The sequence below is a fragment of the Scylla paramamosain genome, chromosome 8 (genome assembly GCF_035594125.1).
Source record: "Scylla paramamosain isolate STU-SP2022 chromosome 8, ASM3559412v1, whole genome shotgun sequence".
Classification (NCBI taxonomy): domain Eukaryota; kingdom Metazoa; phylum Arthropoda; class Malacostraca; order Decapoda; family Portunidae; genus Scylla; species Scylla paramamosain.
This window is the reverse complement of record NC_087158.1, coordinates 17004791-17027728: the sequence shown is the minus strand read 5'-3', so window position 1 is coordinate 17027728 and position 22938 is coordinate 17004791. Positions and strand designations below refer to the sequence as shown.

At 38.7% G+C, this 22938-nt stretch overlaps 3 protein-coding genes across 3 annotated transcripts; all 3 read right to left on the bottom strand.

The window, feature by feature from the left end:
• Positions 1-2759: 2759 nt before the first annotated feature.
• LOC135102881 (uncharacterized) lies at positions 2760-10565 on the bottom strand. The gene is made up of 6 exons (XM_064008481.1): positions 10541-10565; positions 7645-7703; positions 4493-4704; positions 3892-4034; positions 3403-3559; positions 2760-3186 (listed from the first exon to the last, which is right to left on the bottom strand). Exons 3-6 carry the CDS (start codon positions 4585-4587, stop codon positions 3090-3092), a joined length of 492 nt encoding a protein of 163 aa, XP_063864551.1. The 5' UTR covers positions 4588-4704; positions 7645-7703; positions 10541-10565; the 3' UTR covers positions 2760-3089.
• On the bottom strand, positions 10330-18163 carry LOC135102880 (uncharacterized). Its single transcript, XM_064008479.1, has 6 exons — positions 18139-18163; positions 15213-15271; positions 12063-12274; positions 11462-11604; positions 10973-11129; positions 10330-10756 (listed from the first exon to the last, which is right to left on the bottom strand). The coding sequence occupies exons 3-6, from the start codon at positions 12155-12157 to the stop codon at positions 10660-10662; spliced, it is 492 nt and encodes a 163-aa protein (XP_063864549.1). The 5' UTR covers positions 12158-12274; positions 15213-15271; positions 18139-18163; the 3' UTR covers positions 10330-10659.
• On the bottom strand, positions 17928-21671 carry LOC135102877 (uncharacterized). The gene is made up of 5 exons (XM_064008476.1): positions 21506-21671; positions 19660-19871; positions 19060-19202; positions 18571-18727; positions 17928-18354 (listed from the first exon to the last, which is right to left on the bottom strand). The coding sequence occupies exons 1-5, from the start codon at positions 21524-21526 to the stop codon at positions 18258-18260; spliced, it is 630 nt and encodes a 209-aa protein (XP_063864546.1). The 5' UTR covers positions 21527-21671; the 3' UTR covers positions 17928-18257.
• Between the last annotated feature and the right edge of the window lie 1267 nt (positions 21672-22938).

The following is a 22938-nucleotide window of genomic DNA, read 5'->3' as shown; positions in this document are numbered from 1 at the left end:
GGTCGATGCAGGGAGAAGCTGCCTGGAATAAGGAAACACTGCTTAATAGAATGTATGGGGCAAGACTGACCAGTGCTGATGAAAACACTAGCCAGCCAGCCACTGCCCTCCTTCCCCAGCGCCACCTGTTACTGGTCCTTCAACCACAACCACAAACATACACACAAAAGTTCACATGTTATCAAATAACATGTCAAATAATATCCTCATTTTCCTTTCCCCACTCCACACCCACTACATGATTATGAACGGAAACATCACTCACTGCTGCACCGTGTCACCGTAACACAAACGAACGCAGGATAGACTCAACTAAAATGTTCTCTCTCTCTCTCTCTCTCTCTCTCTCTCTCTCTCTCTCTCTCTCTCTCACAGCCACAACCACAAAAAAAGAAAAAAACGGTTTGGAAGGGTATTTCTCCAGTTAATAAAGTCAAAATGTTGTAGATCTGTTAATAGAACTGTAAAAAACGTCTTCAAAAAAAAAAAAAAAAAAAAAAAAAAAAAAAAAAAAAAAGTCGCTTAAATTACAGGCGTGTTTCTTCTGTTAGATTTATAGAAATGAAGTTAATCTTGCACAAGAACCGTAAAAACACCCTTGAAAACCCGTGGAACTACTGATAGAGAGAGAGAGAGAGAGAGAGAGAGAGAGAGAGAGAGAGAGAGAGAGAGAGAGAGAGAGAGAGAGAGAGAGAGAGAGAGAGAGAGAGAGAGAGAGAGAGAGAGAGAGAGAGAGAGAGAGAGAGAGAGAGAGAGAGAGAGAGAGAGAGAGAGAGAGAGAGAGAGAGAGAGAGAGAGATAAACATACACACAGACACACAAATGAAAGCATTTATTAAGTCGAAGTATGCTGAACTTTATTGATATTATTGGTTGACAATAGTTTTAATTTTTTATGGTTTTGTCTTATCTTTTAATGTAGTTTTATTAGTTTTATAATACTTGTTTTTAATTTATTCTTTACAATATTATTTTTTACCTCCCTACTTGGTAGCTGGTATATAGCAACCTTGTTTGGTACATACAAGCCAAAGCAGTGGTAAATAAGAGCCAGTACATAGCAGCCCTACAGTGGCACATATAAGCCAAAACAGTGGTACACAGGAGCTGGCACATAGCAGCCGAATGTACGTACCAGCTAACATTCACACCAGCACTGAATCCTGTCCCTTACCCTATTTAGCCTTTGCCAAACCGACTCAGCATCATAACTATGGTAACAATTTCCACAAGCTACTCCTCTCCAGCTACGTGTTACCTTCTTCCTACACTTCCCGCACTCTTTGTCAAACATTTCTACTCAAAATGGAGCCACTATACAACCCACACACTCCAATAACTTTTAATGTTCAAGATCTGACGCTTAGTACTCACCCTCACGTTGCCATTCCTCCAGTGTATGGGTTCTGATTCAAAAACTGTTGGTTTCCTGTTTTTCTAATTTCCCTTACTTTTTAAAGTTTCAATCCCCTTTTTTGAATATTTTATGTTTCTGTATTGTGTTTTTTTTTTATCTTAAGCGAGTTTTATTTATTTATTTTTTTTTATATTACTTACATTATGGAATCTCAAATCGACAGATTAGAAGATAAGTTTATGTATGTATGTATGTAGAACAACAACACCTAAAGAGAGCACAGCCATGGGCATAAGATAGATTAAAATCTTTATAGTAACAGTTGCATTTTCAAAACTTAAAAGCTATAAGAACAAAAAATAGACATACATATATTGCATGCAGTCAGATAAAGACAACACACACACACACACACACACACACACACACACAGAGACACACACTATGAGCTATGACCTCTTTCCGTATAAGAACAGCTGGCTGGCTAAGTGACCAGTAGACGAGCATAGGTGACAGGTGAAACACACACACACACACACACACACACTTAATAGAAGAGGAGGTAGTAGGCACCTGCTAAAATGATAATTACTCCACCTAAAGCACTAGATCAGAGGATGCTGTGAACTTGTGATTTCAACCACCTGTGACCACACTGAATGTTTCTCTTTGTGTTTCACAATACAAGGGGGCAGTCAAACCCTTCACTCTAAAGACTACTCTCTTCCTTCACACAGAACTACAAGCATCTAATTACACACACAACCTTCACTCATAATTTAAAATCATGGCAACTCATACACAAGCCTTAGAATCCCCATCTGGGAAAGGGAACAACAAATGTCCCCAGGACGGACTGTTCTTCTGAGATCGACGCTAAGTGTCTTGACACCCCCACTTAAAGGCTAATTGTTTATGCTTGTGCTGAGGAAATAGGAGTGTAAGAATCTAAGGGAAGTGTTTATGTGTGTGGGAAAGAATTATTATGAGTAAAAGAATACCTCCACCTATCACATCCCCAGTTAAAGCTCACTAGTTCATATAACAATTCATGAAACTCACATATCAGTTTATGGAAATGACACTCTTAGTTCCTATTCTAGTTATACACATGAAACTCACTACACTTCATGACATAATCACTCTGGGCAATTGTGTATATGTGATAGCTGTACTTACCATCAATACAAGTGGTTCTGTCGAGGAAGACTGATAAGTAACTGGCACAGATACACAGATTTTCCCTGAGAGGTGCGGACACGTGGGCCTCTCATACATTCTCCCCCACCGCACCCCACCTTAATGGTTGTAAACGTGGATGACTCAAGACCACCCCCCTCCCTCGAGTTGTGAAAAGGCAGAGGTTAGCAGAACAATAACCAAAGGTACTTAAACCACAAAAGAAACAGAAATTTCATCTATATTTAAGGAAAGTGCTTTTTTCGGGAGTCATTTTAAGTACAAATAAAAATGGATGAATACAGGTCTTTTTGAGTCTAAATCCCCATCAGAACTCATACAACAGAGATAACTGATGATATAAACAAAGTAGGAAAACCATCCAGTTCTAGATCCAAGTGTCTGTTAAACTCAGGAGGTGAAAAGAGACTCACCCATCAATGGCATTCACAGCAGTTGCATGAGAAAGGTCCAGTTTATCAGTCACAATGGTGCAAGTCCAGTAGCCATCCCAGGAAATCATCTGGATCTTGTTTACCGAGATGTCTGTGAACTAAATGTTCCCATGGATCCAGACTGCAAGACCATCCACTGTCATCTCATTCTTCTCCACCAGCACCCAAGGAGTCTCTGGACTGCTCATATGGGCTCTGTGTGGGTGGGGAATAGAAATGAGGTACTGTATTGTACTATACTAATACTACAGTTAAACATATGCAGTTCAGTTTCAAGACACATTCCCCTTCTTGCTTGGGGTTACAGGGATTTACATTATCTGGGAGGATATGAAGTAGGGATCCCAATGTATAAGAATGTCCCAGAATACCCAAAAGGTCCCTTCCATTGCTTGAAGTTACTTGCATTACCTATAAGAGATGAGATAGGGATTGCCAGAATCTGCCATGCAGTGCATGTAGTTGGAAGAGTGACGGCGGTAGCCAGGCTGACTGCAGCAGTGGAAGCCACCAGTGGTGTTAGTGCAATATTGGAAGCAGGACCTGGGCGCCACACACTCATCAATGTCTGTGGCAGAGAATTACACCCTCAGGAACACAGATTTGGTGGGATGTTTACAAGAGCGGTTAAAGAATGATATCTGTACTCATAAGAAATGCATATCACAAGCATAAATTATACAAAATATTAAAGACTATCCTATCTGCACATCACTGTATACAAATGTGGATAACAGATCTTAATCATACTCATGAGACAGAATCCTTGTTGAAATATCCAAAGAATAATAAAAACATCCTTGGAAACCCCAGTAACTTCCTCTTTAGACTATCAGATGTAGAGATGAAGGGCCAAGATGTTTGAGAATAAAGACTGAAGAGTGACACTCAAGTCCTCACCTTCACAGTTAAACTTCTTGATGAGTCTACCCTGGCTGGTACTGGCAGTAGTAATTCGGCTCCACAGTGCTGACGCAGAGGTGCCCACACCCGCCATTCTTCTCCCGGCACTCATCAATGCCACACGGCAGCACCATCTAATCCTGCCACAAGGAAGGCATTTATTTCAGTACTGTGTGGATATAATGCGGTATACTTTTACTCTCTACATGATGTTATTGAGAGTTTACTTGTTAATCAAAATCTACACTAGTGTTAGATGACTGGCACCAATATGTTTAATTCAGTTTGGGATGACATTTTTCAGAAACAAAGAATCCAATAGAGTTACTTAATGGCAATATCTTCTGTCCTAGAGAAACCTCCAAACAATTTCAAAAGTCTAGCATGGAACAAAGTGGGTTAAGGAGTACACTGAGTGAATGAGTGAGTTATATAAGCAAAGAAGTCTCCTCATCTCCCCATTACTGCAAGAAAAAAAACATCAACTCACCAACAACAGAATGTTAAGAAGATCTACAAATCTAGTATGAAATAATGAAGGAGATGAGGACTTGAATGACTGAGTGAGCGAGTGACATAAGCAAGGCAGTCTCCTCACCTCTCCACTACTGCAGCCCTTGATGACGTCACAAAGGCACTGCTTCTGGATGCACTTGCTGCCAGTTTCTTCAGTACCCCCTGACAGTCTCTCATGCAGTTTCCATCAGCACCGTCCAACACCCAGACAAGGATGTCAGTGCACTCAAAAAGTTCCTCCAGTAGGTCTGGCAGGAGGACATGCCACCAATGTCCCAGATATTCAGCTTGTAACTGTTGAGCACATAGATTGAGCTTGTACTACCTAGTGAAGATTTATTTATTTATTTATTTATTTATTTTTATTTATTTATTTATTTTATTTATTTATTTTCATGTAAGAGGAGCACTGGCCTAGGGTGACAAAAGGAATGGGAAAAAAAAAAGGCCCACTGAGTTGCTAGTCCCTAAAATAGATTCAGTTTTATGTACCAGGAAAACAAATTCAGCTATTTTCTATTAAGAGACACAGATTCAAATATACTTACTGAAAACAAATGCTTTCCTGCAACTACCAAAGACACAAATCCACCTTTACTTATATTGGAAACAGAATCAATCTTGCATTTGCTAGGGACCCATATTCATCTGGTATGTACTAGGAACACACATTCATATTGTATTAGTGGGAATACATATTTATCTCATACCAATTGGGAATGCAGCAGCAGACTGCATGTATTCAGGACACAATTTAGTTTTTATTGAGACTAATTCAGCTTATATCTATCTAGAATACAATAGCAATAGTGCATTCACGAACCTGGTGAGGTTCTGGCATTTAAGTTACGTTATTTGGGTTACTGGGGGAGTGTGGCCAAAATACCTCAAAACACACTCACAACACGCCAAGACATCCACAAAGTTCACCCAAACGCACCTGAACCACACTCATAACATCCTAAAAAACAACAAAACTCACTCAAACACACACACACACACACACACACGAAAAAAAAAAGACTCAAAACACCCCAAAACACACTAAAAAATCCTCAAGAAAACTCAGACAAATCCAAGACATTGAAAACTCACCTAAATATGAGAAAACTCATTCAATCACACCTAAAACAAGCTTAAAATATCCAAAACACACTGAAAACATATCACAACACCTCAAAACACTACAAAAAGAAAAAAAAAACACCAAAATCACACTAAAAACATCTTAAACACTCAAAATACCCTGATATACTAAAAAAAACTCACCCAAGACAATGAAAATATGCTGAAAACATCCAAAACACACCAAAAACATCCCACAACAACTTAGAATACCCATCAAATTTACACAAACACACACAAAAGACTCTCAACACCCCAAACTCGCCAAAAAGAAATCACCCACACTCAAAACATCTAAAGCACATCCAAAAAAATCCCAAAATTAATTCAAACACACCAAAACACACCCCACAACACCACCGAATATGACCAAAACACACCAAAACGCACCCAATACACACCACACATTCAAATACACCTAAAAGACCCCACACACACAAAAACTCATCCACACCAAAAAAAAAAAAAAAAAAAAAAAAAATCACAGCACCTCAATATATCCCCAAAACCCACATAGAACACTCCAAAACATACTCAAGACATCCTATATGGCTAAAAATACGTAAAATACACAGAAAAACATTTTTTGCCTCACTTAAAACACCCTAAATTCACCCAAAACACTCAGGTAACAGCAAAATATACATCCCAAGCACATCTAAACACCTCCAAAACATTTTCAAAACACACCACAACACTCCTAAATACACCCAAAACACTTAAAACATCCAAAACACACGAAATATTACAGAAAAAGGAAGGGCAGGAAGGGAAACTAAGCTAAACGTTGTCATCTTGGTTATACCTGCTTTGCCTGCTCCTCCATTTCTCCTTATTTTTTCCTCCTCTTCCATTTCTCTAATTTTTCTCCTTCTGCCTACACACCTGAGTTTGGAAACAACTGGAAACACCTAGAAAATACTGGAATTTACGGTAAATATTGATGAGGAGACACTGGAGCCGAGCGAGTCCCGGATCCTTGATGACGTCACGGGCGAGCTGCCGCCAGCCCGCTGGATTACGTACGTAACGTATTTAATTTTGAAATTGACCTCTAGAAAAAATGAAGCTAGGCTCGAATGTCTTATATATTCTGATTTGATAATTACTCTAATTAATATTCACAATATCAAAACATCTCCAGCCTGAGCAGTTGTAAAGAAATATTAGTATGAAATATGGAAAAGTGTTGGAACTTTGACACCATTAAAAACACTGAGAAGTCCACCCATTTCACTTTACACACATAAAAAAACACTTTAAAAAATCTGCGCTATTTTTTCAAGCATTGCAAAGTTAGTTACAAGCTAAAATAGAGAAATAAAAAAATTGAAAAAAATGACAAAATCACCACTTTTAACGGGATCGTAAGCCTATTCAAAGTCCACATACTTAACTCTATAGGAACGCAAAACACTTTAAACATCCTAAACGATTTTTTCACGCAATAAAATCTTCATTAAAGCTTTAAATAAAAGAGCCAAGAATTGGGTTGAGTAAAAATAACCGTATAAACCGCCTTTTATTTACGCATAAAACAACAGCAAATTCAGAACATTTACTTAACTGAAGCAAGAAAAACACTTGAAAAGCAACAAGAGATTTTTAGAAACCATAAAATCTTACTATACATGTAAAATAAAGTCATTCATAAAAATAGAAAAAAAAATCTTGGAACCAACAAGTTGGCGCAGGCAACAATGCATCAAAGCGGCCCTCGGGGGCGACCTGAGAGGGGGAGCCAGCCGCCATAATACCTCAATTATTTCTTCATGAAAATAAAACCAGGCAATGGCGGATATATCTGACCAGCGGATATGAAGGGTAGACATATGGCTCCATCTTGTGATATGTTTAGCTTACAATAAGTGTGAGATGAAGCAAATAAAGACTGAAAACACTGACTCCCAACCTCTACCTCAGCTGACAGCTTGTTTACATATTGATGAACTTTCAATATTTCTCTAAATCTCCAACTGTTTCCAGACTCAGATGTAAACAAAATCTAAAAATAAATCAACCTCAAAAAATACCTAAAAAACGACTAATTAAACCTAAATAAACAAGAACGAAGGCTGACTAAGGGGTGGCTGGCAATGCTGGACTAACCTTACATACTCATGCCTCTCTGGTGCTGCTCAGCGGTGGTCGATGCAGGGAGAAGCTGCCTGGAATAAGGAAACACTGCTTAATAGAATGTATGGGGCAAGACTGACCAGTGCTGATGAAAACACTAGCCAGCCAGCCACTGCCCTCCTTCCCCAGCGCCACCTGTTACTGGTCCTTCAACCACAACCACAAACATACACACAAAAGTTCACATGTTATCAAATAACATGTCAAATAATATCCTCATTTTCCTTTCCCCACTCCACACCCACTACATGATTATGAACGGAAACATCACTCACTGCTGCACCGTGTCACCGTAACACAAACGAACGCAGGATAGACTCAACTAAAATGTTCTCTCTCTCTCTCTCTCTCTCTCTCTCTCTCTCTCTCTCTCTCTCTCTCTCACAGCCACAACCACAAAAAAAGAAAAAACGGTTTGGAAGGGTATTTCTCCAGTTAATAAAGTCAAAATGTTGTAGATCTGTTAATAGAACTGTAAAAAACGTCTTAAAAAAAAAGTCGCTTAAATTACAGGCGTGTTTCTTCTGTTAGATTTATAGAAATGAAGTTAATCTTGCACAAGAACCGTAAAAACACCCTTGAAAACCCGTGGAACTACTGATAGAGAGAGAGAGAGAGAGAGAGAGAGAGAGAGAGAGAGAGAGAGAGAGAGAGAGAGAGAGAGAGAGAGAGAGAGAGAGAGAGAGAGAGAGAGAGAGAGATAAACATACACACAGACACACAAATGAAAGCATTTATTAAGTCGAAGTATGCTGAACTTTATTGATATTATTGGTTGACAATAGTTTTAATTTTTTATGGTTTTGTCTTATCTTTTAATGTAGTTTTATTAGTTTTATAATACTTGTTTTTAATTTATTCTTTACAATATTATTTTTTACCTCCCTACTTGGTAGCTGGTATATAGCAACCTTGTTTGGTACATACAAGCCAAAGCAGTGGTAAATAAGAGCCAGTACATAGCAGCCCTACAGTGGCACATATAAGCCAAAACAGTGGTACACAGGAGCTGGCACATAGCAGCCGAATGTACGTACCAGCTAACATTCACACCAGCACTGAATCCTGTCCCTTACCCTATTTAGCCTTTGCCAAACCGACTCAGCATCATAACTATGGTAACAATTTCCACAAGCTACTCCTCTCCAGCTACGTGTTACCTTCTTCCTACACTTCCCGCACTCTTTGTCAAACATTTCTACTCAAAATGGAGCCACTATACAACCCACACACTCCAATAACTTTTAATGTTCAAGATCTGACGCTTAGTACTCACCCTCACGTTGCCATTCCTCCAGTGTATGGGTTCTGATTCAAAAACTGTTGGTTTCCTGTTTTTCTAATTTCCCTTACTTTTTAAAGTTTCAATCCCCTTTTTTGAATATTTTATGTTTCTGTATTGTGTTTTTTTTTTATCTTAAGCGAGTTTTATTTATTTATTTTTTTTTATATTACTTACATTATGGAATCTCAAATCGACAGATTAGAAGATAAGTTTATGTATGTATGTATGTAGAACAACAACACCTAAAGAGAGCACAGCCATGGGCATAAGATAGATTAAAATCTTTATAGTAACAGTTGCATTTTCAAAACTTAAAAGCTATAAGAACAAAAAATACATACATATATTGCATGCAGTCAGATAAAGACAACACACACACACACACACACACACACACACAGAGACACACACTATGAGCTATGACCTCTTTCCGTATAAGAACAGCTGGCTGGCTAAGTGACCAGTAGACGAGCATAGGTGACAGGTGAAACACACACACACACACACACACACACACTTAATAGAAGAGGAGGTAGTAGGCACCTGCTAAAATGATAATTACTCCACCTAAAGCACTAGATCAGAGGATGCTGTGAACTTGTGATTTCAACCACCTGTGACCACACTGAATGTTTCTCTTTGTGTTTCACAATACAAGGGGGCAGTCAAACCCTTCACTCTAAAGACTACTCTCTTCCTTCACACAGAACTACAAGCATCTAATTACACACACAACCTTCACTCATAATTTAAAATCATGGCAACTCATACACAAGCCTTAGAATCCCCATCTGGGAAAGGGAACAACAAATGTCCCCAGGACGGACTGTTCTTCTGAGATCGACGCTAAGTGTCTTGACACCCCCACTTAAAGGCTAATTGTTTATGCTTGTGCTGAGGAAATAGGAGTGTAAGAATCTAAGGGAAGTGTTTATGTGTGTGGGAAAGAATTATTATGAGTAAAAGAATACCTCCACCTATCACATCCCCAGTTAAAGCTCACTAGTTCATATAACAATTCATGAAACTCACATATCAGTTTATGGAAATGACACTCTTAGTTCCTATTCTAGTTATACACATGAAACTCACTACACTTCATGACATAATCACTCTGGGCAATTGTGTATATGTGATAGCTGTACTTACCATCAATACAAGTGGTTCTGTCGAGGAAGACTGATAAGTAACTGGCACAGATACACAGATTTTCCCTGAGAGGTGCGGACACGTGGGCCTCTCATACATTCTCCCCCACCGCACCCCACCTTAATGGTTGTAAACGTGGATGACTCAAGACCACCCCCCCTCCCTCGAGTTGTGAAAAGGCAGAGGTTAGCAGAACAATAACCAAAGGTACTTAAACCACAAAAGAAACAGAAATTTCATCTATATTTAAGGAAAGTGCTTTTTTCGGGAGTCATTTTAAGTACAAATAAAAATGGATGAATACAGGTCTTTTTGAGTCTAAATCCCCATCAGAACTCATACAACAGAGATAACTGATGATATAAACAAAGTAGGAAAACCATCCAGTTCTAGATCCAAGTGTCTGTTAAACTCAGGAGGTGAAAAGAGACTCACCCATCAATGGCATTCACAGCAGTTGCATGAGAAAGGTCCAGTTTATCAGTCACAATGGTGCAAGTCCAGTAGCCATCCCAGGAAATCATCTGGATCTTGTTTACCGAGATGTCTGTGAACTAAATGTTCCCATGGATCCAGACTGCAAGACCATCCACTGTCATCTCATTCTTCTCCACCAGCACCCAAGGAGTCTCTGGACTGCTCATATGGGCTCTGTGTGGGTGGGGAATAGAAATGAGGTACTGTATTGTACTATACTAATACTACAGTTAAACATATGCAGTTCAGTTTCAAGACACATTCCCCTTCTTGCTTGGGGTTACAGGGATTTACATTATCTGGGAGGATATGAAGTAGGGATCCCAATGTATAAGAATGTCCCAGAATACCCAAAAGGTCCCTTCCATTGCTTGAAGTTACTTGCATTACCTATAAGAGATGAGATAGGGATTGCCAGAATCTGCCATGCAGTGCATGTAGTTGGAAGAGTGACGGCGGTAGCCAGGCTGACTGCAGCAGTGGAAGCCACCAGTGGTGTTAGTGCAATATTGGAAGCAGGACCTGGGCGCCACACACTCATCAATGTCTGTGGCAGAGAATTACACCCTCAGGAACACAGATTTGGTGGGATGTTTACAAGAGCGGTTAAAGAATGATATCTGTACTCATAAGAAATGCATATCACAAGCATAAATTATACAAAATATTAAAGACTATCCTATCTGCACATCACTGTATACAAATGTGGATAACAGATCTTAATCATACTCATGAGACAGAATCCTTGTTGAAATATCCTAAGAATAATAAAAACATCCTTGGAAACCCCAGTAACTTCCTCTTTAGACTATCAGATGTAGAGATGAAGGGCCAAGATGTTTGAGAATAAAGACTGAAGAGTGACACTCAAGTCCTCACCTTCACAGTTAAACTTCTTGATGAGTCTACCCTGGCTGGTACTGGCAGTAGTAATTCGGCTCCACAGTGCTGACGCAGAGGTGCCCACACCCGCCATTCTTCTCCCGGCACTCATCAATGCCACACGGCAGCACCATCTAATCCTGCCACAAGGAAGGCATTTATTTCAGTACTGTGTGGATATAATGCGGTATACTTTTACTCTCTACATGATGTTATTGAGAGTTTACTTGTTAATCAAAATCTACACTAGTGTTAGATGACTGGCACCAATATGTTTAATTCAGTTTGGGATGACATTTTTCAGAAACAAAGAATCCAATAGAGTTACTTAATGGCAATATCTTCTGTCCTAGAGAAACCTCCAAACAATTTCAAAAGTCTAGCATGGAACAAAGTGGGTTAAGGAGTACACTGAGTGAATGAGTGAGTTATATAAGCAAAGAAGTCTCCTCATCTCCCCATTACTGCAAGAAAAAAAACATCAACTCACCAACAACAGAATGTTAAGATGATCTACAAATCTAGTATGAAATAATGAAGGAGATGAGGACTTGAATGACTGAGTGAGCGAGTGACATAAGCAAGGCAGTCTCCTCACCTCTCCACTACTGCAGCCCTTGATGACGTCACAAAGGCACTGCTTCTGGATGCACTTGCTGCCAGTTTCTTCAGTACCCCCTGACAGTCTCTCATGCAGTTTCCATCAGCACCGTCCAACACCCAGACAAGGATGTCAGTGCACTCAAAAAGTTCCTCCAGTAGGTCTGGCAGGAGGACATGCCACCAATGTCCCAGATATTCAGCTTGTAACTGTTGAGCACATAGATTGAGCTTGTACTACCTAGTGAAGATTTATTTATTTATTTATTTATTTATTTTTATTTATTTATTTATTTTATTTATTTATTTTCATGTAAGAGGAGCACTGGCCTAGGGTGACAAAAGGAATGGGAAAAAAAAAGGCCCACTGAGTTGCTAGTCCCTAAAATAGATTCAGTTTTATGTACCAGGAAAACAAATTCAGCTATTTTCTATTAAGAGACACAGATTCAAATATACTTACTGAAAACAAATGCTTTCCTGCAACTACCAAAGACACAAATCCACCTTTACTTATATTGGAAACAGAATCAATCTTGCATTTGCTAGGGACCCATATTCATCTGGTATGTACTAGGAACACACATTCATATTGTATTAGTGGGAATACATATTTATCTCATACCAATTGGGAATGCAGCAGCAGACTGCATGTATTCAGGACACAATTTAGTTTTTATTGAGACTAATTCAGCTTATATCTATCTAGAATACAATAGCAATAGTGCATTCACGAACCTGGTGAGGTTCTGGCATTTAAGTTACGTTATTTGGGTTACTGGGGGAGTGTGGCCAAAATACCTCAAAACACACTCACAACACGCCAAGACATCCACAAAGTTCACCCAAACGCACCTGAACCACACTCATAACATCCTAAAAAACAACAAAACTCACTCAAACACACACACACACACACACACGAAAAAAAAAAGACTCAAAACACCCCAAAACACACTAAAAAATCCTCAAGAAAACTCAGACAAATCCAAGACATTGAAAACTCACCTAAATATGAGAAAACTCATTCAATCACACCTAAAACAAGCTTAAAATATCCAAAACACACTGAAAACATATCACAACACCTCAAAACACTACAAAAAGAAAAAAAAAAACACCCAAATCACACTAAAAACATCCTAAACACTCAAAATACCCTGATATACTAAAAAAAACTCACCCAAGACAATGAAAATATGCTGAAAACATCCAAAACACACCAAAAACATCCCACAACAACTTAGAATACCCATCAAATTTACACAAACACACACAAAAGACTCTCAACACCCCAAACTCGCCAAAAAGAAATCACCCACACTCAAAACATCTAAAGCACATCCAAAAAAATCCCAAAATTAATTCAAACACACCAAAACACACCCCACAACACCACCGAATATGACCAAAACACACCAAAACGCACCCAATACACACCACACATTCAAATACACCTAAAAGACCCCACACACACAAAAACTCATCCACACCAAAAAAAAAAAAAAAAAAAAAAAAAATCACAGCACCTCAATATATCCCCAAAACCCATATAGAACACTCCAAAACATACTCAAGACATCCTATATGGCTAAAAATACGTAAAATACACAGAAAAACATTTTTTGCCTCACTTAAAACACCCTAAATTCACCCAAAACACTCAGGTAACAGCAAAATATACATCCCAAGCACATCTAAACACCTCCAAAACATTTTCAAAACACACCACAACACTCCTAAATACACCCAAAACACTTAAAACATCCAAAACACACGAAATATTACAGAAAAAGGAAGGGCAGGAAGGGAAACTAAGCTAAACGTTGTCATCTTGGTTATACCTGCTTTGCCTGCTCCTCCATTTCTCCTTATTTTTTCCTCCTCTTCCATTTCTCTAATTTTTCTCCTTCTGCCTACATACCTGAGTTTGGAAACAACTGGAAACACCTAGAAAATACTGGAATTTACGGTAAATATTGATGAGGAGACACTGGAGCCGAGCGAGTCCCGGATCCTTGATGACGTCACGGGCGAGCTGCCGCCAGCCCGCTGGATTACGTACGTAACGTATTTAATTTTGAAATTGACCTCTAGAAAAAATGAAGCTAGGCTCGAATGTCTTATATATTCTGATTTGATAATTACTCTAATTAATATTCACAATATCAAAACATCTCCAGCCTGAGCAGTTGTAAAGAAATATTAGTATGAAATATGGAAAAGTGTTGGAACTTTGACACCATTAAAAACACTGAGAAGTCCACCCATTTCACTTTACACACGTAAAAAAACACTTTAAAAAATCTGCACTATTTTTTCAAGCATTGCAAAGTTAGTTACAAGCTAAAATAGAGAAATAAAAAAATTGAAAAAAATGACAAAATCACCACTTTTAACGGGATCGTAAGCCTATTCAAAGTCCACATACTTAACTCTATAGGAACGCAAAACACTTTAAACATCCTAAACGATTTTTTCACGCAATAAAATCTTCATTAAAGCTTTAAATAAAAGAGCCAAGAATTGGGTTGAGTAAAAATAACCGTATAAACCGCCTTTTATTTACGCATAAAACAACAGCAAATTCAGAACATTTACTTAACTGAAGCAAGAAAAACACTTGAAAAGCAACAAAAGATTTTTAGAAACCATAAAATCTTACTATACATGTAAAATAAAGTCATTCATAAAAATAGAAAAAAAATCTTGGAACCAACAAGTTGGCGCAGGCAACAATGCATCAAAGCGGCCCTCGGGGGCGACCTGAGAGGGGGAGCCAGCCGCCATAATACCTCAATTATTTCTTCATGAAAATAAAACCAGGCAATGGCGGATATATCTGACCAGCGGATATGAAGGGTAGACATATGGCTCCATCTTGTGATATGTTTAGCTTACAATAAGTGTGAGATGAAGCAAATAAAGGCTGAAAACACTGACTCCCAACCTCTACCTCAGCTGACAGCTTGTTTACATATTGATGAACTTTCAATATTTCTCTAAATCTCCAACTGTTTCCAGACTCAGATGTAAACAAAAATCTAAAAATAAATCAACCTCAAAAAATACCTAAAAAACGACTAATTAAACCTAAATAAACAAGAACGAAGGCTGACTAAGGGGTGGCTGGCAATGCTGGACTAACCTTACATACTCATGCCTCTCTGGTGCTGCTCAGCGGTGGTCGATGCAGGGAGAAGCTGCCTGGAATAAGGAAACACTGCTTAATAGAATGTATGGGGCAAGACTGACCAGTGCTGATGAAAACACTAGCCAGCCAGCCACTGCCCTCCTTCCCCAGCGCCACCTGTTACTGGTCCTTCAACCACAACCACAAACATACACACAAAAGTTCACATGTTATCAAATAACATGTCAAATAATATCCTCATTTTCCTTTCCCCACTCCACACCCACTACATGATTATGAACGGAAACATCACTCACTGCTGCACCGTGTCACCGTAACACAAACGAACGCAGGACAGACTCAACTAAAATGTTCTCTCTCTCTCTCTCTCTCTCTCTCTCTCTCTCTCTCTCTCTCACAGCCACAACCACAAAAAAAAAAAAAAAAACGGTTTGGAAGGGTATTTCTCCAGTTAATAAAGTCAAAATGTTGTAGATCTGTTAATAGAACTGTAAAAAACGTCTTCAAAAAAAAAAAAAAAAAAAAAAAAAAAAAAAAAAAAAAAAAGTCGCTTAAATTACAGGCCTTTAAAGGCGTGTTTCTTCTGTTAGATTTATAGAAATGAAGTTAATCTTGCACAAGAACCGTAAAAACACCCTTGAAAACCCGTGGAACTACTGATAGAGATAGAGAGAGAGAGAGAGAGAGAGAGAGAGAGAGAGAGAGAGAGAGAGAGAGAGACAGAGAGAGAGAGAGAGAGAGAGAGAGAGAGATAAACATACACACAGACACACAAATGAAAGCATTTATTAAGTCGAAGTATGCTGAACTTTATTGATATTATTGGTTGACAATAGTTTTAATTTTTTATGGTTTTGTCTTATCTTTTAATGTAGTTTTATTAGTTTTATAATACTTGTTTTTAATTTATTCTTTACAATATTATTTTTTACCTCCCTACTTGGTAGCTGGTATATAGCAACCTTGTTTGGTACATACAAGCCAAAGCAGTGGTAAATAAGAGCCAGTACATAGCAGCCCTACAGTGGCACATATAAGCCAAAACAGTGGTACACAGGAGCTGGCACATAGCAGTCGAATGTACGTACCAGCTAACATTCACACCAGCACTGAATCCTGTCCCCTACCCTATTTAGCCTTTGCCAAACCGACTCAGCATCATAACTATGGTAACAATTTCCACAAGCTACTCCTCTCCAGCTACGTGTTACCTTCTTCCTACACTTCCCGCACTCTTTGTCAAACATTTCTACTCAAAATGGAGCCACTATACAACCCACACACTCCAATAACTTTTAATGTTCAAGATCTGACGCTTAGTACTCACCCTCACGTTGCCATTCCTCCAGTGTATGGGTTCTGATTCAAAAACTGTTGGTTTCCTGTTTTTCTAATTTCCCTTACTTTTTAAAGTTTCAATCCCCTTTTTTGAATATTTTATGTTTCTGTATTGTGTTTTTTTGTTATCTTAAGCGAGTTTTATTTATTTATTTTTTTTTTATATTACTTACATTATGGAATCTCAAATCGACAGATTAGAAGATAAGTTTATGTATGTATGTATGTAGAACAACAACACCTAAAGAGAGCACAGCCATGGGCATAAGATAGATTAAAATCTTTATAGTAACAGTTCCATTTTCAAAACTTAAAAGCTATAAGAACAAAAAATAGACATACATATATTGCATGCAGTCAGATAAAGACAACACACACACACACACACACACACACACACACACACACAGACACACACTATGAGCTATGACCTCTTTCCGTATAAGAACAGCTGGCTGGCTAAGTGACCAGTAGACGAGCATAGGTGACAGGTGAAACACACACACACACACACACTTAATAGAAGAGGAGGTAGTAGGCACCTGCTAAAATGATAATTACTCCACCTAAAGCACTAGATCAGAGGATGCTGTGAACTTGTGATTTCAACCACCTGTGACCACACTGAATGTTTCTCTTTGTGTTTCACAATACAAGGGGGCAGTCAAACCCTTCACTCTAAAGACTACTCTCTTCCTTCACACAGAACTACAAGCATCTAATTACACACACAACCTTCACTCATAATTTAAAATCATGGCAACTCATACACAAGCCTTAGAATCCCCATCTGGGAAAGGGAACAACAAATGTCCCCAGGACGGACTGTTCTTCTGAGATCGACGCTAAGTGTCTTGACACCCCCACTTAAAGGCTAATTGTTTATGCTTGTGCTGAGGAAATAGGAGTGTAAGAATCTAAGGGAAGTGTTTATGTGTGTGGGAAAGAATTATTATGAGTAAAAGAATACCTCCACCTATCACATCCCCAGTTAAAGCTCACTAGTTCATATAACAATTCATGAAACTCACATATCAGTTTATGGAAATGACACTCTTAGTTCCTATTCTAGTTATACACATGAAACTCACTACACTTCATGACATAATCACTCTGGGCAATTGTGTATATGTGATAGCTGTACTTACCATCAATACAAGTGGTTCTGTCGAGGAAGACTGATAAGTAACTGGCACAGATACACAGATTTTCCCTGAGAGGTGCGGACACGTGGGCCTCTCATACATTCTCCCCCACCGCACCCCACCTTAATGGTTGTAAACGTGGATGACTCAAGACCACCCCCCTCCCTCGAGTTGTGAAAAGGCAGAGGTTAGCAGAACAATAACCAAAGGTACTTAAACCACAAAAGAAACAGAAATTTCATCTATATTTAAGGAAAGTGCTTTTTTCGGGAGTCATTTTAAGTACAAATAAAAATGGATGAATACAGGTCTTTTTGAGTCTAAATCCCCATCAGAACTCATACAACAGAGATAACTGATGATATAAACAAAGTAGGAAAACCATCCAGTTCTAGATCCAAGTGTCTGTTAAACTCAGGAGGTGAAAAGAGACTCACCCATCAATGGCATTCACAGCAGTTGCATGAGAAAGGTCCAGTTTATCAGTCACAATGGTGCAAGTCCAGTAGCCATCCCAGGAAATCATCTGGATCTTGTTTACCGAGATGTCTGTGAACTAAATGTTCCCATGGATCCAGACTGCAAGACCATCCACTGTCATCTCATTCTTCTCCACCAGCACCCAAGGAGTCTCTGGACTGCTCATATGGGCTCTGTGTGGGTGGGGAATAGAAATGAGGTACTGTATTGTACTATACTAATACTACAGTTAAACATATGCAGTTCAGTTTCAAGACACATTCCCCTTCTTGCTTGGGGTTACAGGGATTTACATTATCTGGGAGGATATGAAGTAGGGATCCCAATGTATAAGAATGTCCCAGAATACCCAAAAGGTCCCTTCCATTGCTTGAAGTTACTTGCATTACCTATAAGAGATGAGATAGGGATTGCCAGAATCTGCCATGCAGTGCATGTAGTTGGAAGAGTGACGGCGGTAGCCAGGCTGACTGCAGCAGTGGAAGCCACCAGTGGTGTTAGTGCAATATTGGAAGCAGGACCTGGGCGCCACACACTCATCAATGTCTGTGGCAGAGAATTACACCCTCAGGAACACAGATTTGGTGGGATGTTTACAAGAGCGGTTAAAGAATGATATCTGTACTCATAAGAAATGCATATCACAAGCATAAATTATACAAAATATTAAAGACTATCCTATCTGCACATCACTGTATACAAATGTGGATAACAGATCTTAATCATACTCATGAGACAGAATCCTTGTTGAAATATCCTAAGAATAATAAAAACATCCTTGGAAACCCCAGTAACTTCCTCTTTAGACTATCAGATGTAGAGATGAAGGGCCAAGATGTTTGAGAATAAAGACTGAAGAGTGACACTCAAGTCCTCACCTTCACAGTTAAACTTCTTGATGAATCTACCCTGGCTGGTACTGGCAGTAGTAGTTCGGCTCCACAGTGCTGACGCAGAGGTGCCCACACCCGCCATTCTTCTCCCGGCACTCATCAATGCCACACGGCAGCACCATCTAATCCTGCCACAAGGAAGGCATTTATTTCAGTACTGTGTGGATATAATGCGGTATACTTTTACTCTCTACATGATGTTATTGAGAGTTTACTTGTTAATCAAAATCTACACTAGTGTTAGATGACTGGCACCAATATGTTTAATTCAGTTTGGGATGACATTTTTCAGAAACAAAGAATCCAATAGAGTTACTTAATGGCAATATCTTCTGTCCTAGAGAAACCTCCAAACAATTTCAAAAGTCTAGCATGGAACAAAGTGGGTTAAGGAGTACACTGAGTGAATGAGTGAGTTATATAAGCAAAGAAGTCTCCTCATCTCCCCATTACTGCAAGAAAAAAAACATCAACTCACCAACAACAGAATGTAAGAAGATCTACAAATCTAGTATGAAATAATGAAGGAGATGAGGACTTGAATGACTGAGTGAGCGAGTGACATAAGCAAGGCAGTCTCCTCACCTCTCCACTACTGCAGCCCTTGATGACGTCACAAAGGCACTGCTTCTGGATGCACTTGCTGCCAGTTTCTTCAGTATCCCCTGACAGTCTCTCATGCAGTTTCCATCAGCACCGTCCAACACCCAGATAAGGATGTCAGTGCACTCAAAAAGTTCCTCCAGTAGGTCTGGCAGGAGGACATGCCACCAATGTCCCAGATATTCAGCTTGTAACTGTTGAGCACATAGATTGAGCTTGTACTACCTAGTGAAGATTTATTTATTTATTTATTTATTTTTATTTATTTATTTATTTTATTTATTTATTTTCATGTAAGAGGAGCACTGGCCTAGGGTGACAAAAGGAATGGGAAAAAAAAAGGGCCACTGAGTTGCTAGTCCCTAAAATAGATTCAGTTTTATGTACCAGGAAAACAAATTCAGCTATTTTCTATTAAGAGACACAGATTCAAATATACTTACTGAAAACAAATGCTTTCCTGCAACTACCAAAGACACAAATCCACCTTTACTTATATTGGAAACAGAATCAATCTTGCATTTGCTAGGGACCCATATTCATCTGGTATGTACTAGGAACACACATTCATATTGTATTAGTGGGAATACATATTTATCTCATACCAATTGGGAATGCAGCAGCAGACTGCATGTATTCAGGACACAATTTAGTTTTTATTGAGACTAATTCAGCTTATATCTATCTAGAATACAATAGCAATAGTGCATTCACGAACCTGGTGAGGTTCTGGCATTTAAGTTACGTTATTTGGGTTACTTGGGGAGTGTGGCCAAAATACCTCAAAACACACTCACAACACGCCAAGACATCCACAAAGTTCACCCAAACGCACCTGAACCACACTCATAACATCCTAAAAAACAACAAAACTCACTCAAACACACACACACACACACACACACACGAAAAAAAAAAAGACTCAAAACACCCCAAAACACACTAAAAAATCCTTAAGAAAACTCAGACAAATCCAAGACATTGAAAACTCACCTAAATATGAGAAAACTCATTCATTCACACCTAAAACAAGCTTAAAATACCCAAAACACACTGAAAACATATCACAACACCTCAAAACACTACAAAAAGAAAAAAAAACACCCAAATCACACTAAAAACATCCTAAACACTCAAAATACCCTGATATACTAAAAAAAACTCACCCAAGACAATGAAAATATGCTGAAAACATCCAAAACACACCAAAAACATCCCACAACAACTTAGAATACCCATCAAATTTACACAAACACACACAAAAGACTCTCAACACCCCAAACTCGCCAAAAAGAAATCACCCACACTCAAAACATCTAAAGCACATCCAAAAAAAATCCCAAAATTAATTCAAACACACCAAAACACACCCCACAACACCACCGAATATGACCAAAACACACCAAAACGCACCCAATACACACCACACATTCAAATACACCTAAAAGACCCCACACACACAAAAACTCATCCACACCAAAAAAAAAAAAAAAAAAAAAAAAAATCACAGCACCTCAATATATCCCCAAAACCCACATAGAACACTCCAAAACATACTCAAGACATCCTATATGGCTAAAAATACGTAAAATACACAGAAAAACATTTTTTGCCTCACTTAAAACACCCTAAATTCACCCAAAACACTCAGGTAACAGCAAAATATACATCCCAAGCACATCTAAACACCTCCAAAACATTTTCAAAACACACCACAACACTCCTAAATACACCCAAAACACTTAAAACATCCAAAACACACGAAATATTACAGAAAAAGGAAGGGCAGGAAGGTAAACTAAGCTAAACGTTGTCATCTTGGTTATACCTGTTTTGCCTGCTCCTCCATTTCTCCTTATTTTTTCCTCCTCTTCCATTTCTCTAATTTTTCTCCTTCTGCCTACACACCTGAGTTTGGAAACAGCTGGAAACACCTAGAAAATACTGGAATTTACGGTAAATATTGATGAGGAGACACTGGAGCCGAGCGAGTCCCGGATCCTTGATGACGTCACGGCGAGCTGCCGCCAGCCCGCTGGATTACGTACGTAACGTATTTAATTTTGAAATTGACCTCTAGAAAAAATGAAGCTAGGCTCGAATGTCTTATATATTCTGATTTGATAATTACTCTAATTAATATTCACAATATCAAAACATCTCCAGCCTGAGCAGTTGTAAAGAAATATTAGTATGAAATATGGAAAAGTGTTGGAACTTTGACACCATTAAAAACACTGAGAAGTCCACCCATTTCACTTTACACACGTAAAAAAACACTTTAAAAAATCTGCACTATTTTTTCAAGCATTGCAAAGTTAGTTACAAGCTAAAATAGAGAAATAAAAAAATTGAAAAAAATGACAAAATCACCACTTTTAACGGGATCGTAAGCCTATTCAAAGTCCACATACTTAACTCTATAGGAACGCAAAACACTTTAAACATCCTAAACGATTTTTTCACGCAATAAAATCTTCATTAAAGCTTTAAATAAAAGAGCCAAGAATTGGGTTGAGTAAAAATAACCGTATAAACCGCCTTTTATTTACGCATAAAACAACAGCAAATTCAGAACATTTACTTAACTGAAGCAAGAAAAACACTTGAAAAGCAACAAAAGATTTTTAGAAACCATAAAATCTTACTATACATGTAAAATAAAGTCATTCATAAAAATAGAAAAAAAATCTTGGAACCAACAAGTTGGCGCAGGCAACAATGCATCAAAGCGGCCCTCGGGGGCGACCTGAGAGGGGGAGCCAGCCGCCATAATACCTCAATTATTTCTTCATGAAAATAAAACCAGGCAATGGCGGATATATCTGACCAGCGGATATGAAGGGTAGACATATGGCTCCATCTTGTGATATGTTTAGCTTACAATAAGTGTGAGATGAAGCAAATAAAGGCTGAAAACACTGACTCCCAACCTCTACCTCAGCTGACAGCTTGTTTACATATTGATGAACTTTCAATATTTCTCTAAATCTCCAACTGTTTCCAGACTCAGATGTAAACAAAAATCTAAAAATAAATCAACCTCAAAAAATACCTAAAAAACGACTAATTAAACCTAAATAAACAAGAACGAAGGCTGACTAAGGGGTGGCTGGCAATGCTGGACTAACCTTGCATACTCATGCCTCTCTGGTGCTGCTCAGCGGTGGTCGATGCAGGGAGAAGCTGCCTGGAATAAGGAAACACTGCTTAATAGAATGTATGGGGCAAGACTGACCAGTGCTGATGAAAACACTAGCC

Excerpts from the sequence above, each read along its gene's own strand:
- LOC135102881 (XM_064008481.1), bottom strand. The coding sequence starts at position 4,587 with ATGAGAGACTGTCAGGGGGTACTGAAGAAACTGGCAGCAAGTGCATCC. Across the intron at positions 3,560-3,891 it reads CAAGAAGTTTAACTGTGAAG|ACATTGATGAGTGTGTGGCG; the intron begins GTGAGGACTTGA and ends TCTCTGCCACAG. Across the intron at positions 3,187-3,402 it reads CCCTATCTCATCTCTTATAG|AGCCCATATGAGCAGTCCAG; the intron begins GTAATGCAAGTA and ends CCACCCACACAG.
- LOC135102880 (XM_064008479.1), bottom strand. The coding sequence starts at position 12,157 with ATGAGAGACTGTCAGGGGGTACTGAAGAAACTGGCAGCAAGTGCATCC. Across the intron at positions 11,130-11,461 it reads CAAGAAGTTTAACTGTGAAG|ACATTGATGAGTGTGTGGCG; the intron begins GTGAGGACTTGA and ends TCTCTGCCACAG. Across the intron at positions 10,757-10,972 it reads CCCTATCTCATCTCTTATAG|AGCCCATATGAGCAGTCCAG; the intron begins GTAATGCAAGTA and ends CCACCCACACAG.
- LOC135102877 (XM_064008476.1), bottom strand. The coding sequence starts at position 21,526 with ATGGAGGAGCAGGCAAAACAG. Across the intron at positions 19,872-21,505 it reads TGGAGGAGCAGGCAAAACAG|TTACAAGCTGAATATCTGGG; the intron begins GTATAACCAAGA and ends TGTGCTCAACAG. Across the intron at positions 18,355-18,570 it reads CCCTATCTCATCTCTTATAG|AGCCCATATGAGCAGTCCAG; the intron begins GTAATGCAAGTA and ends CCACCCACACAG.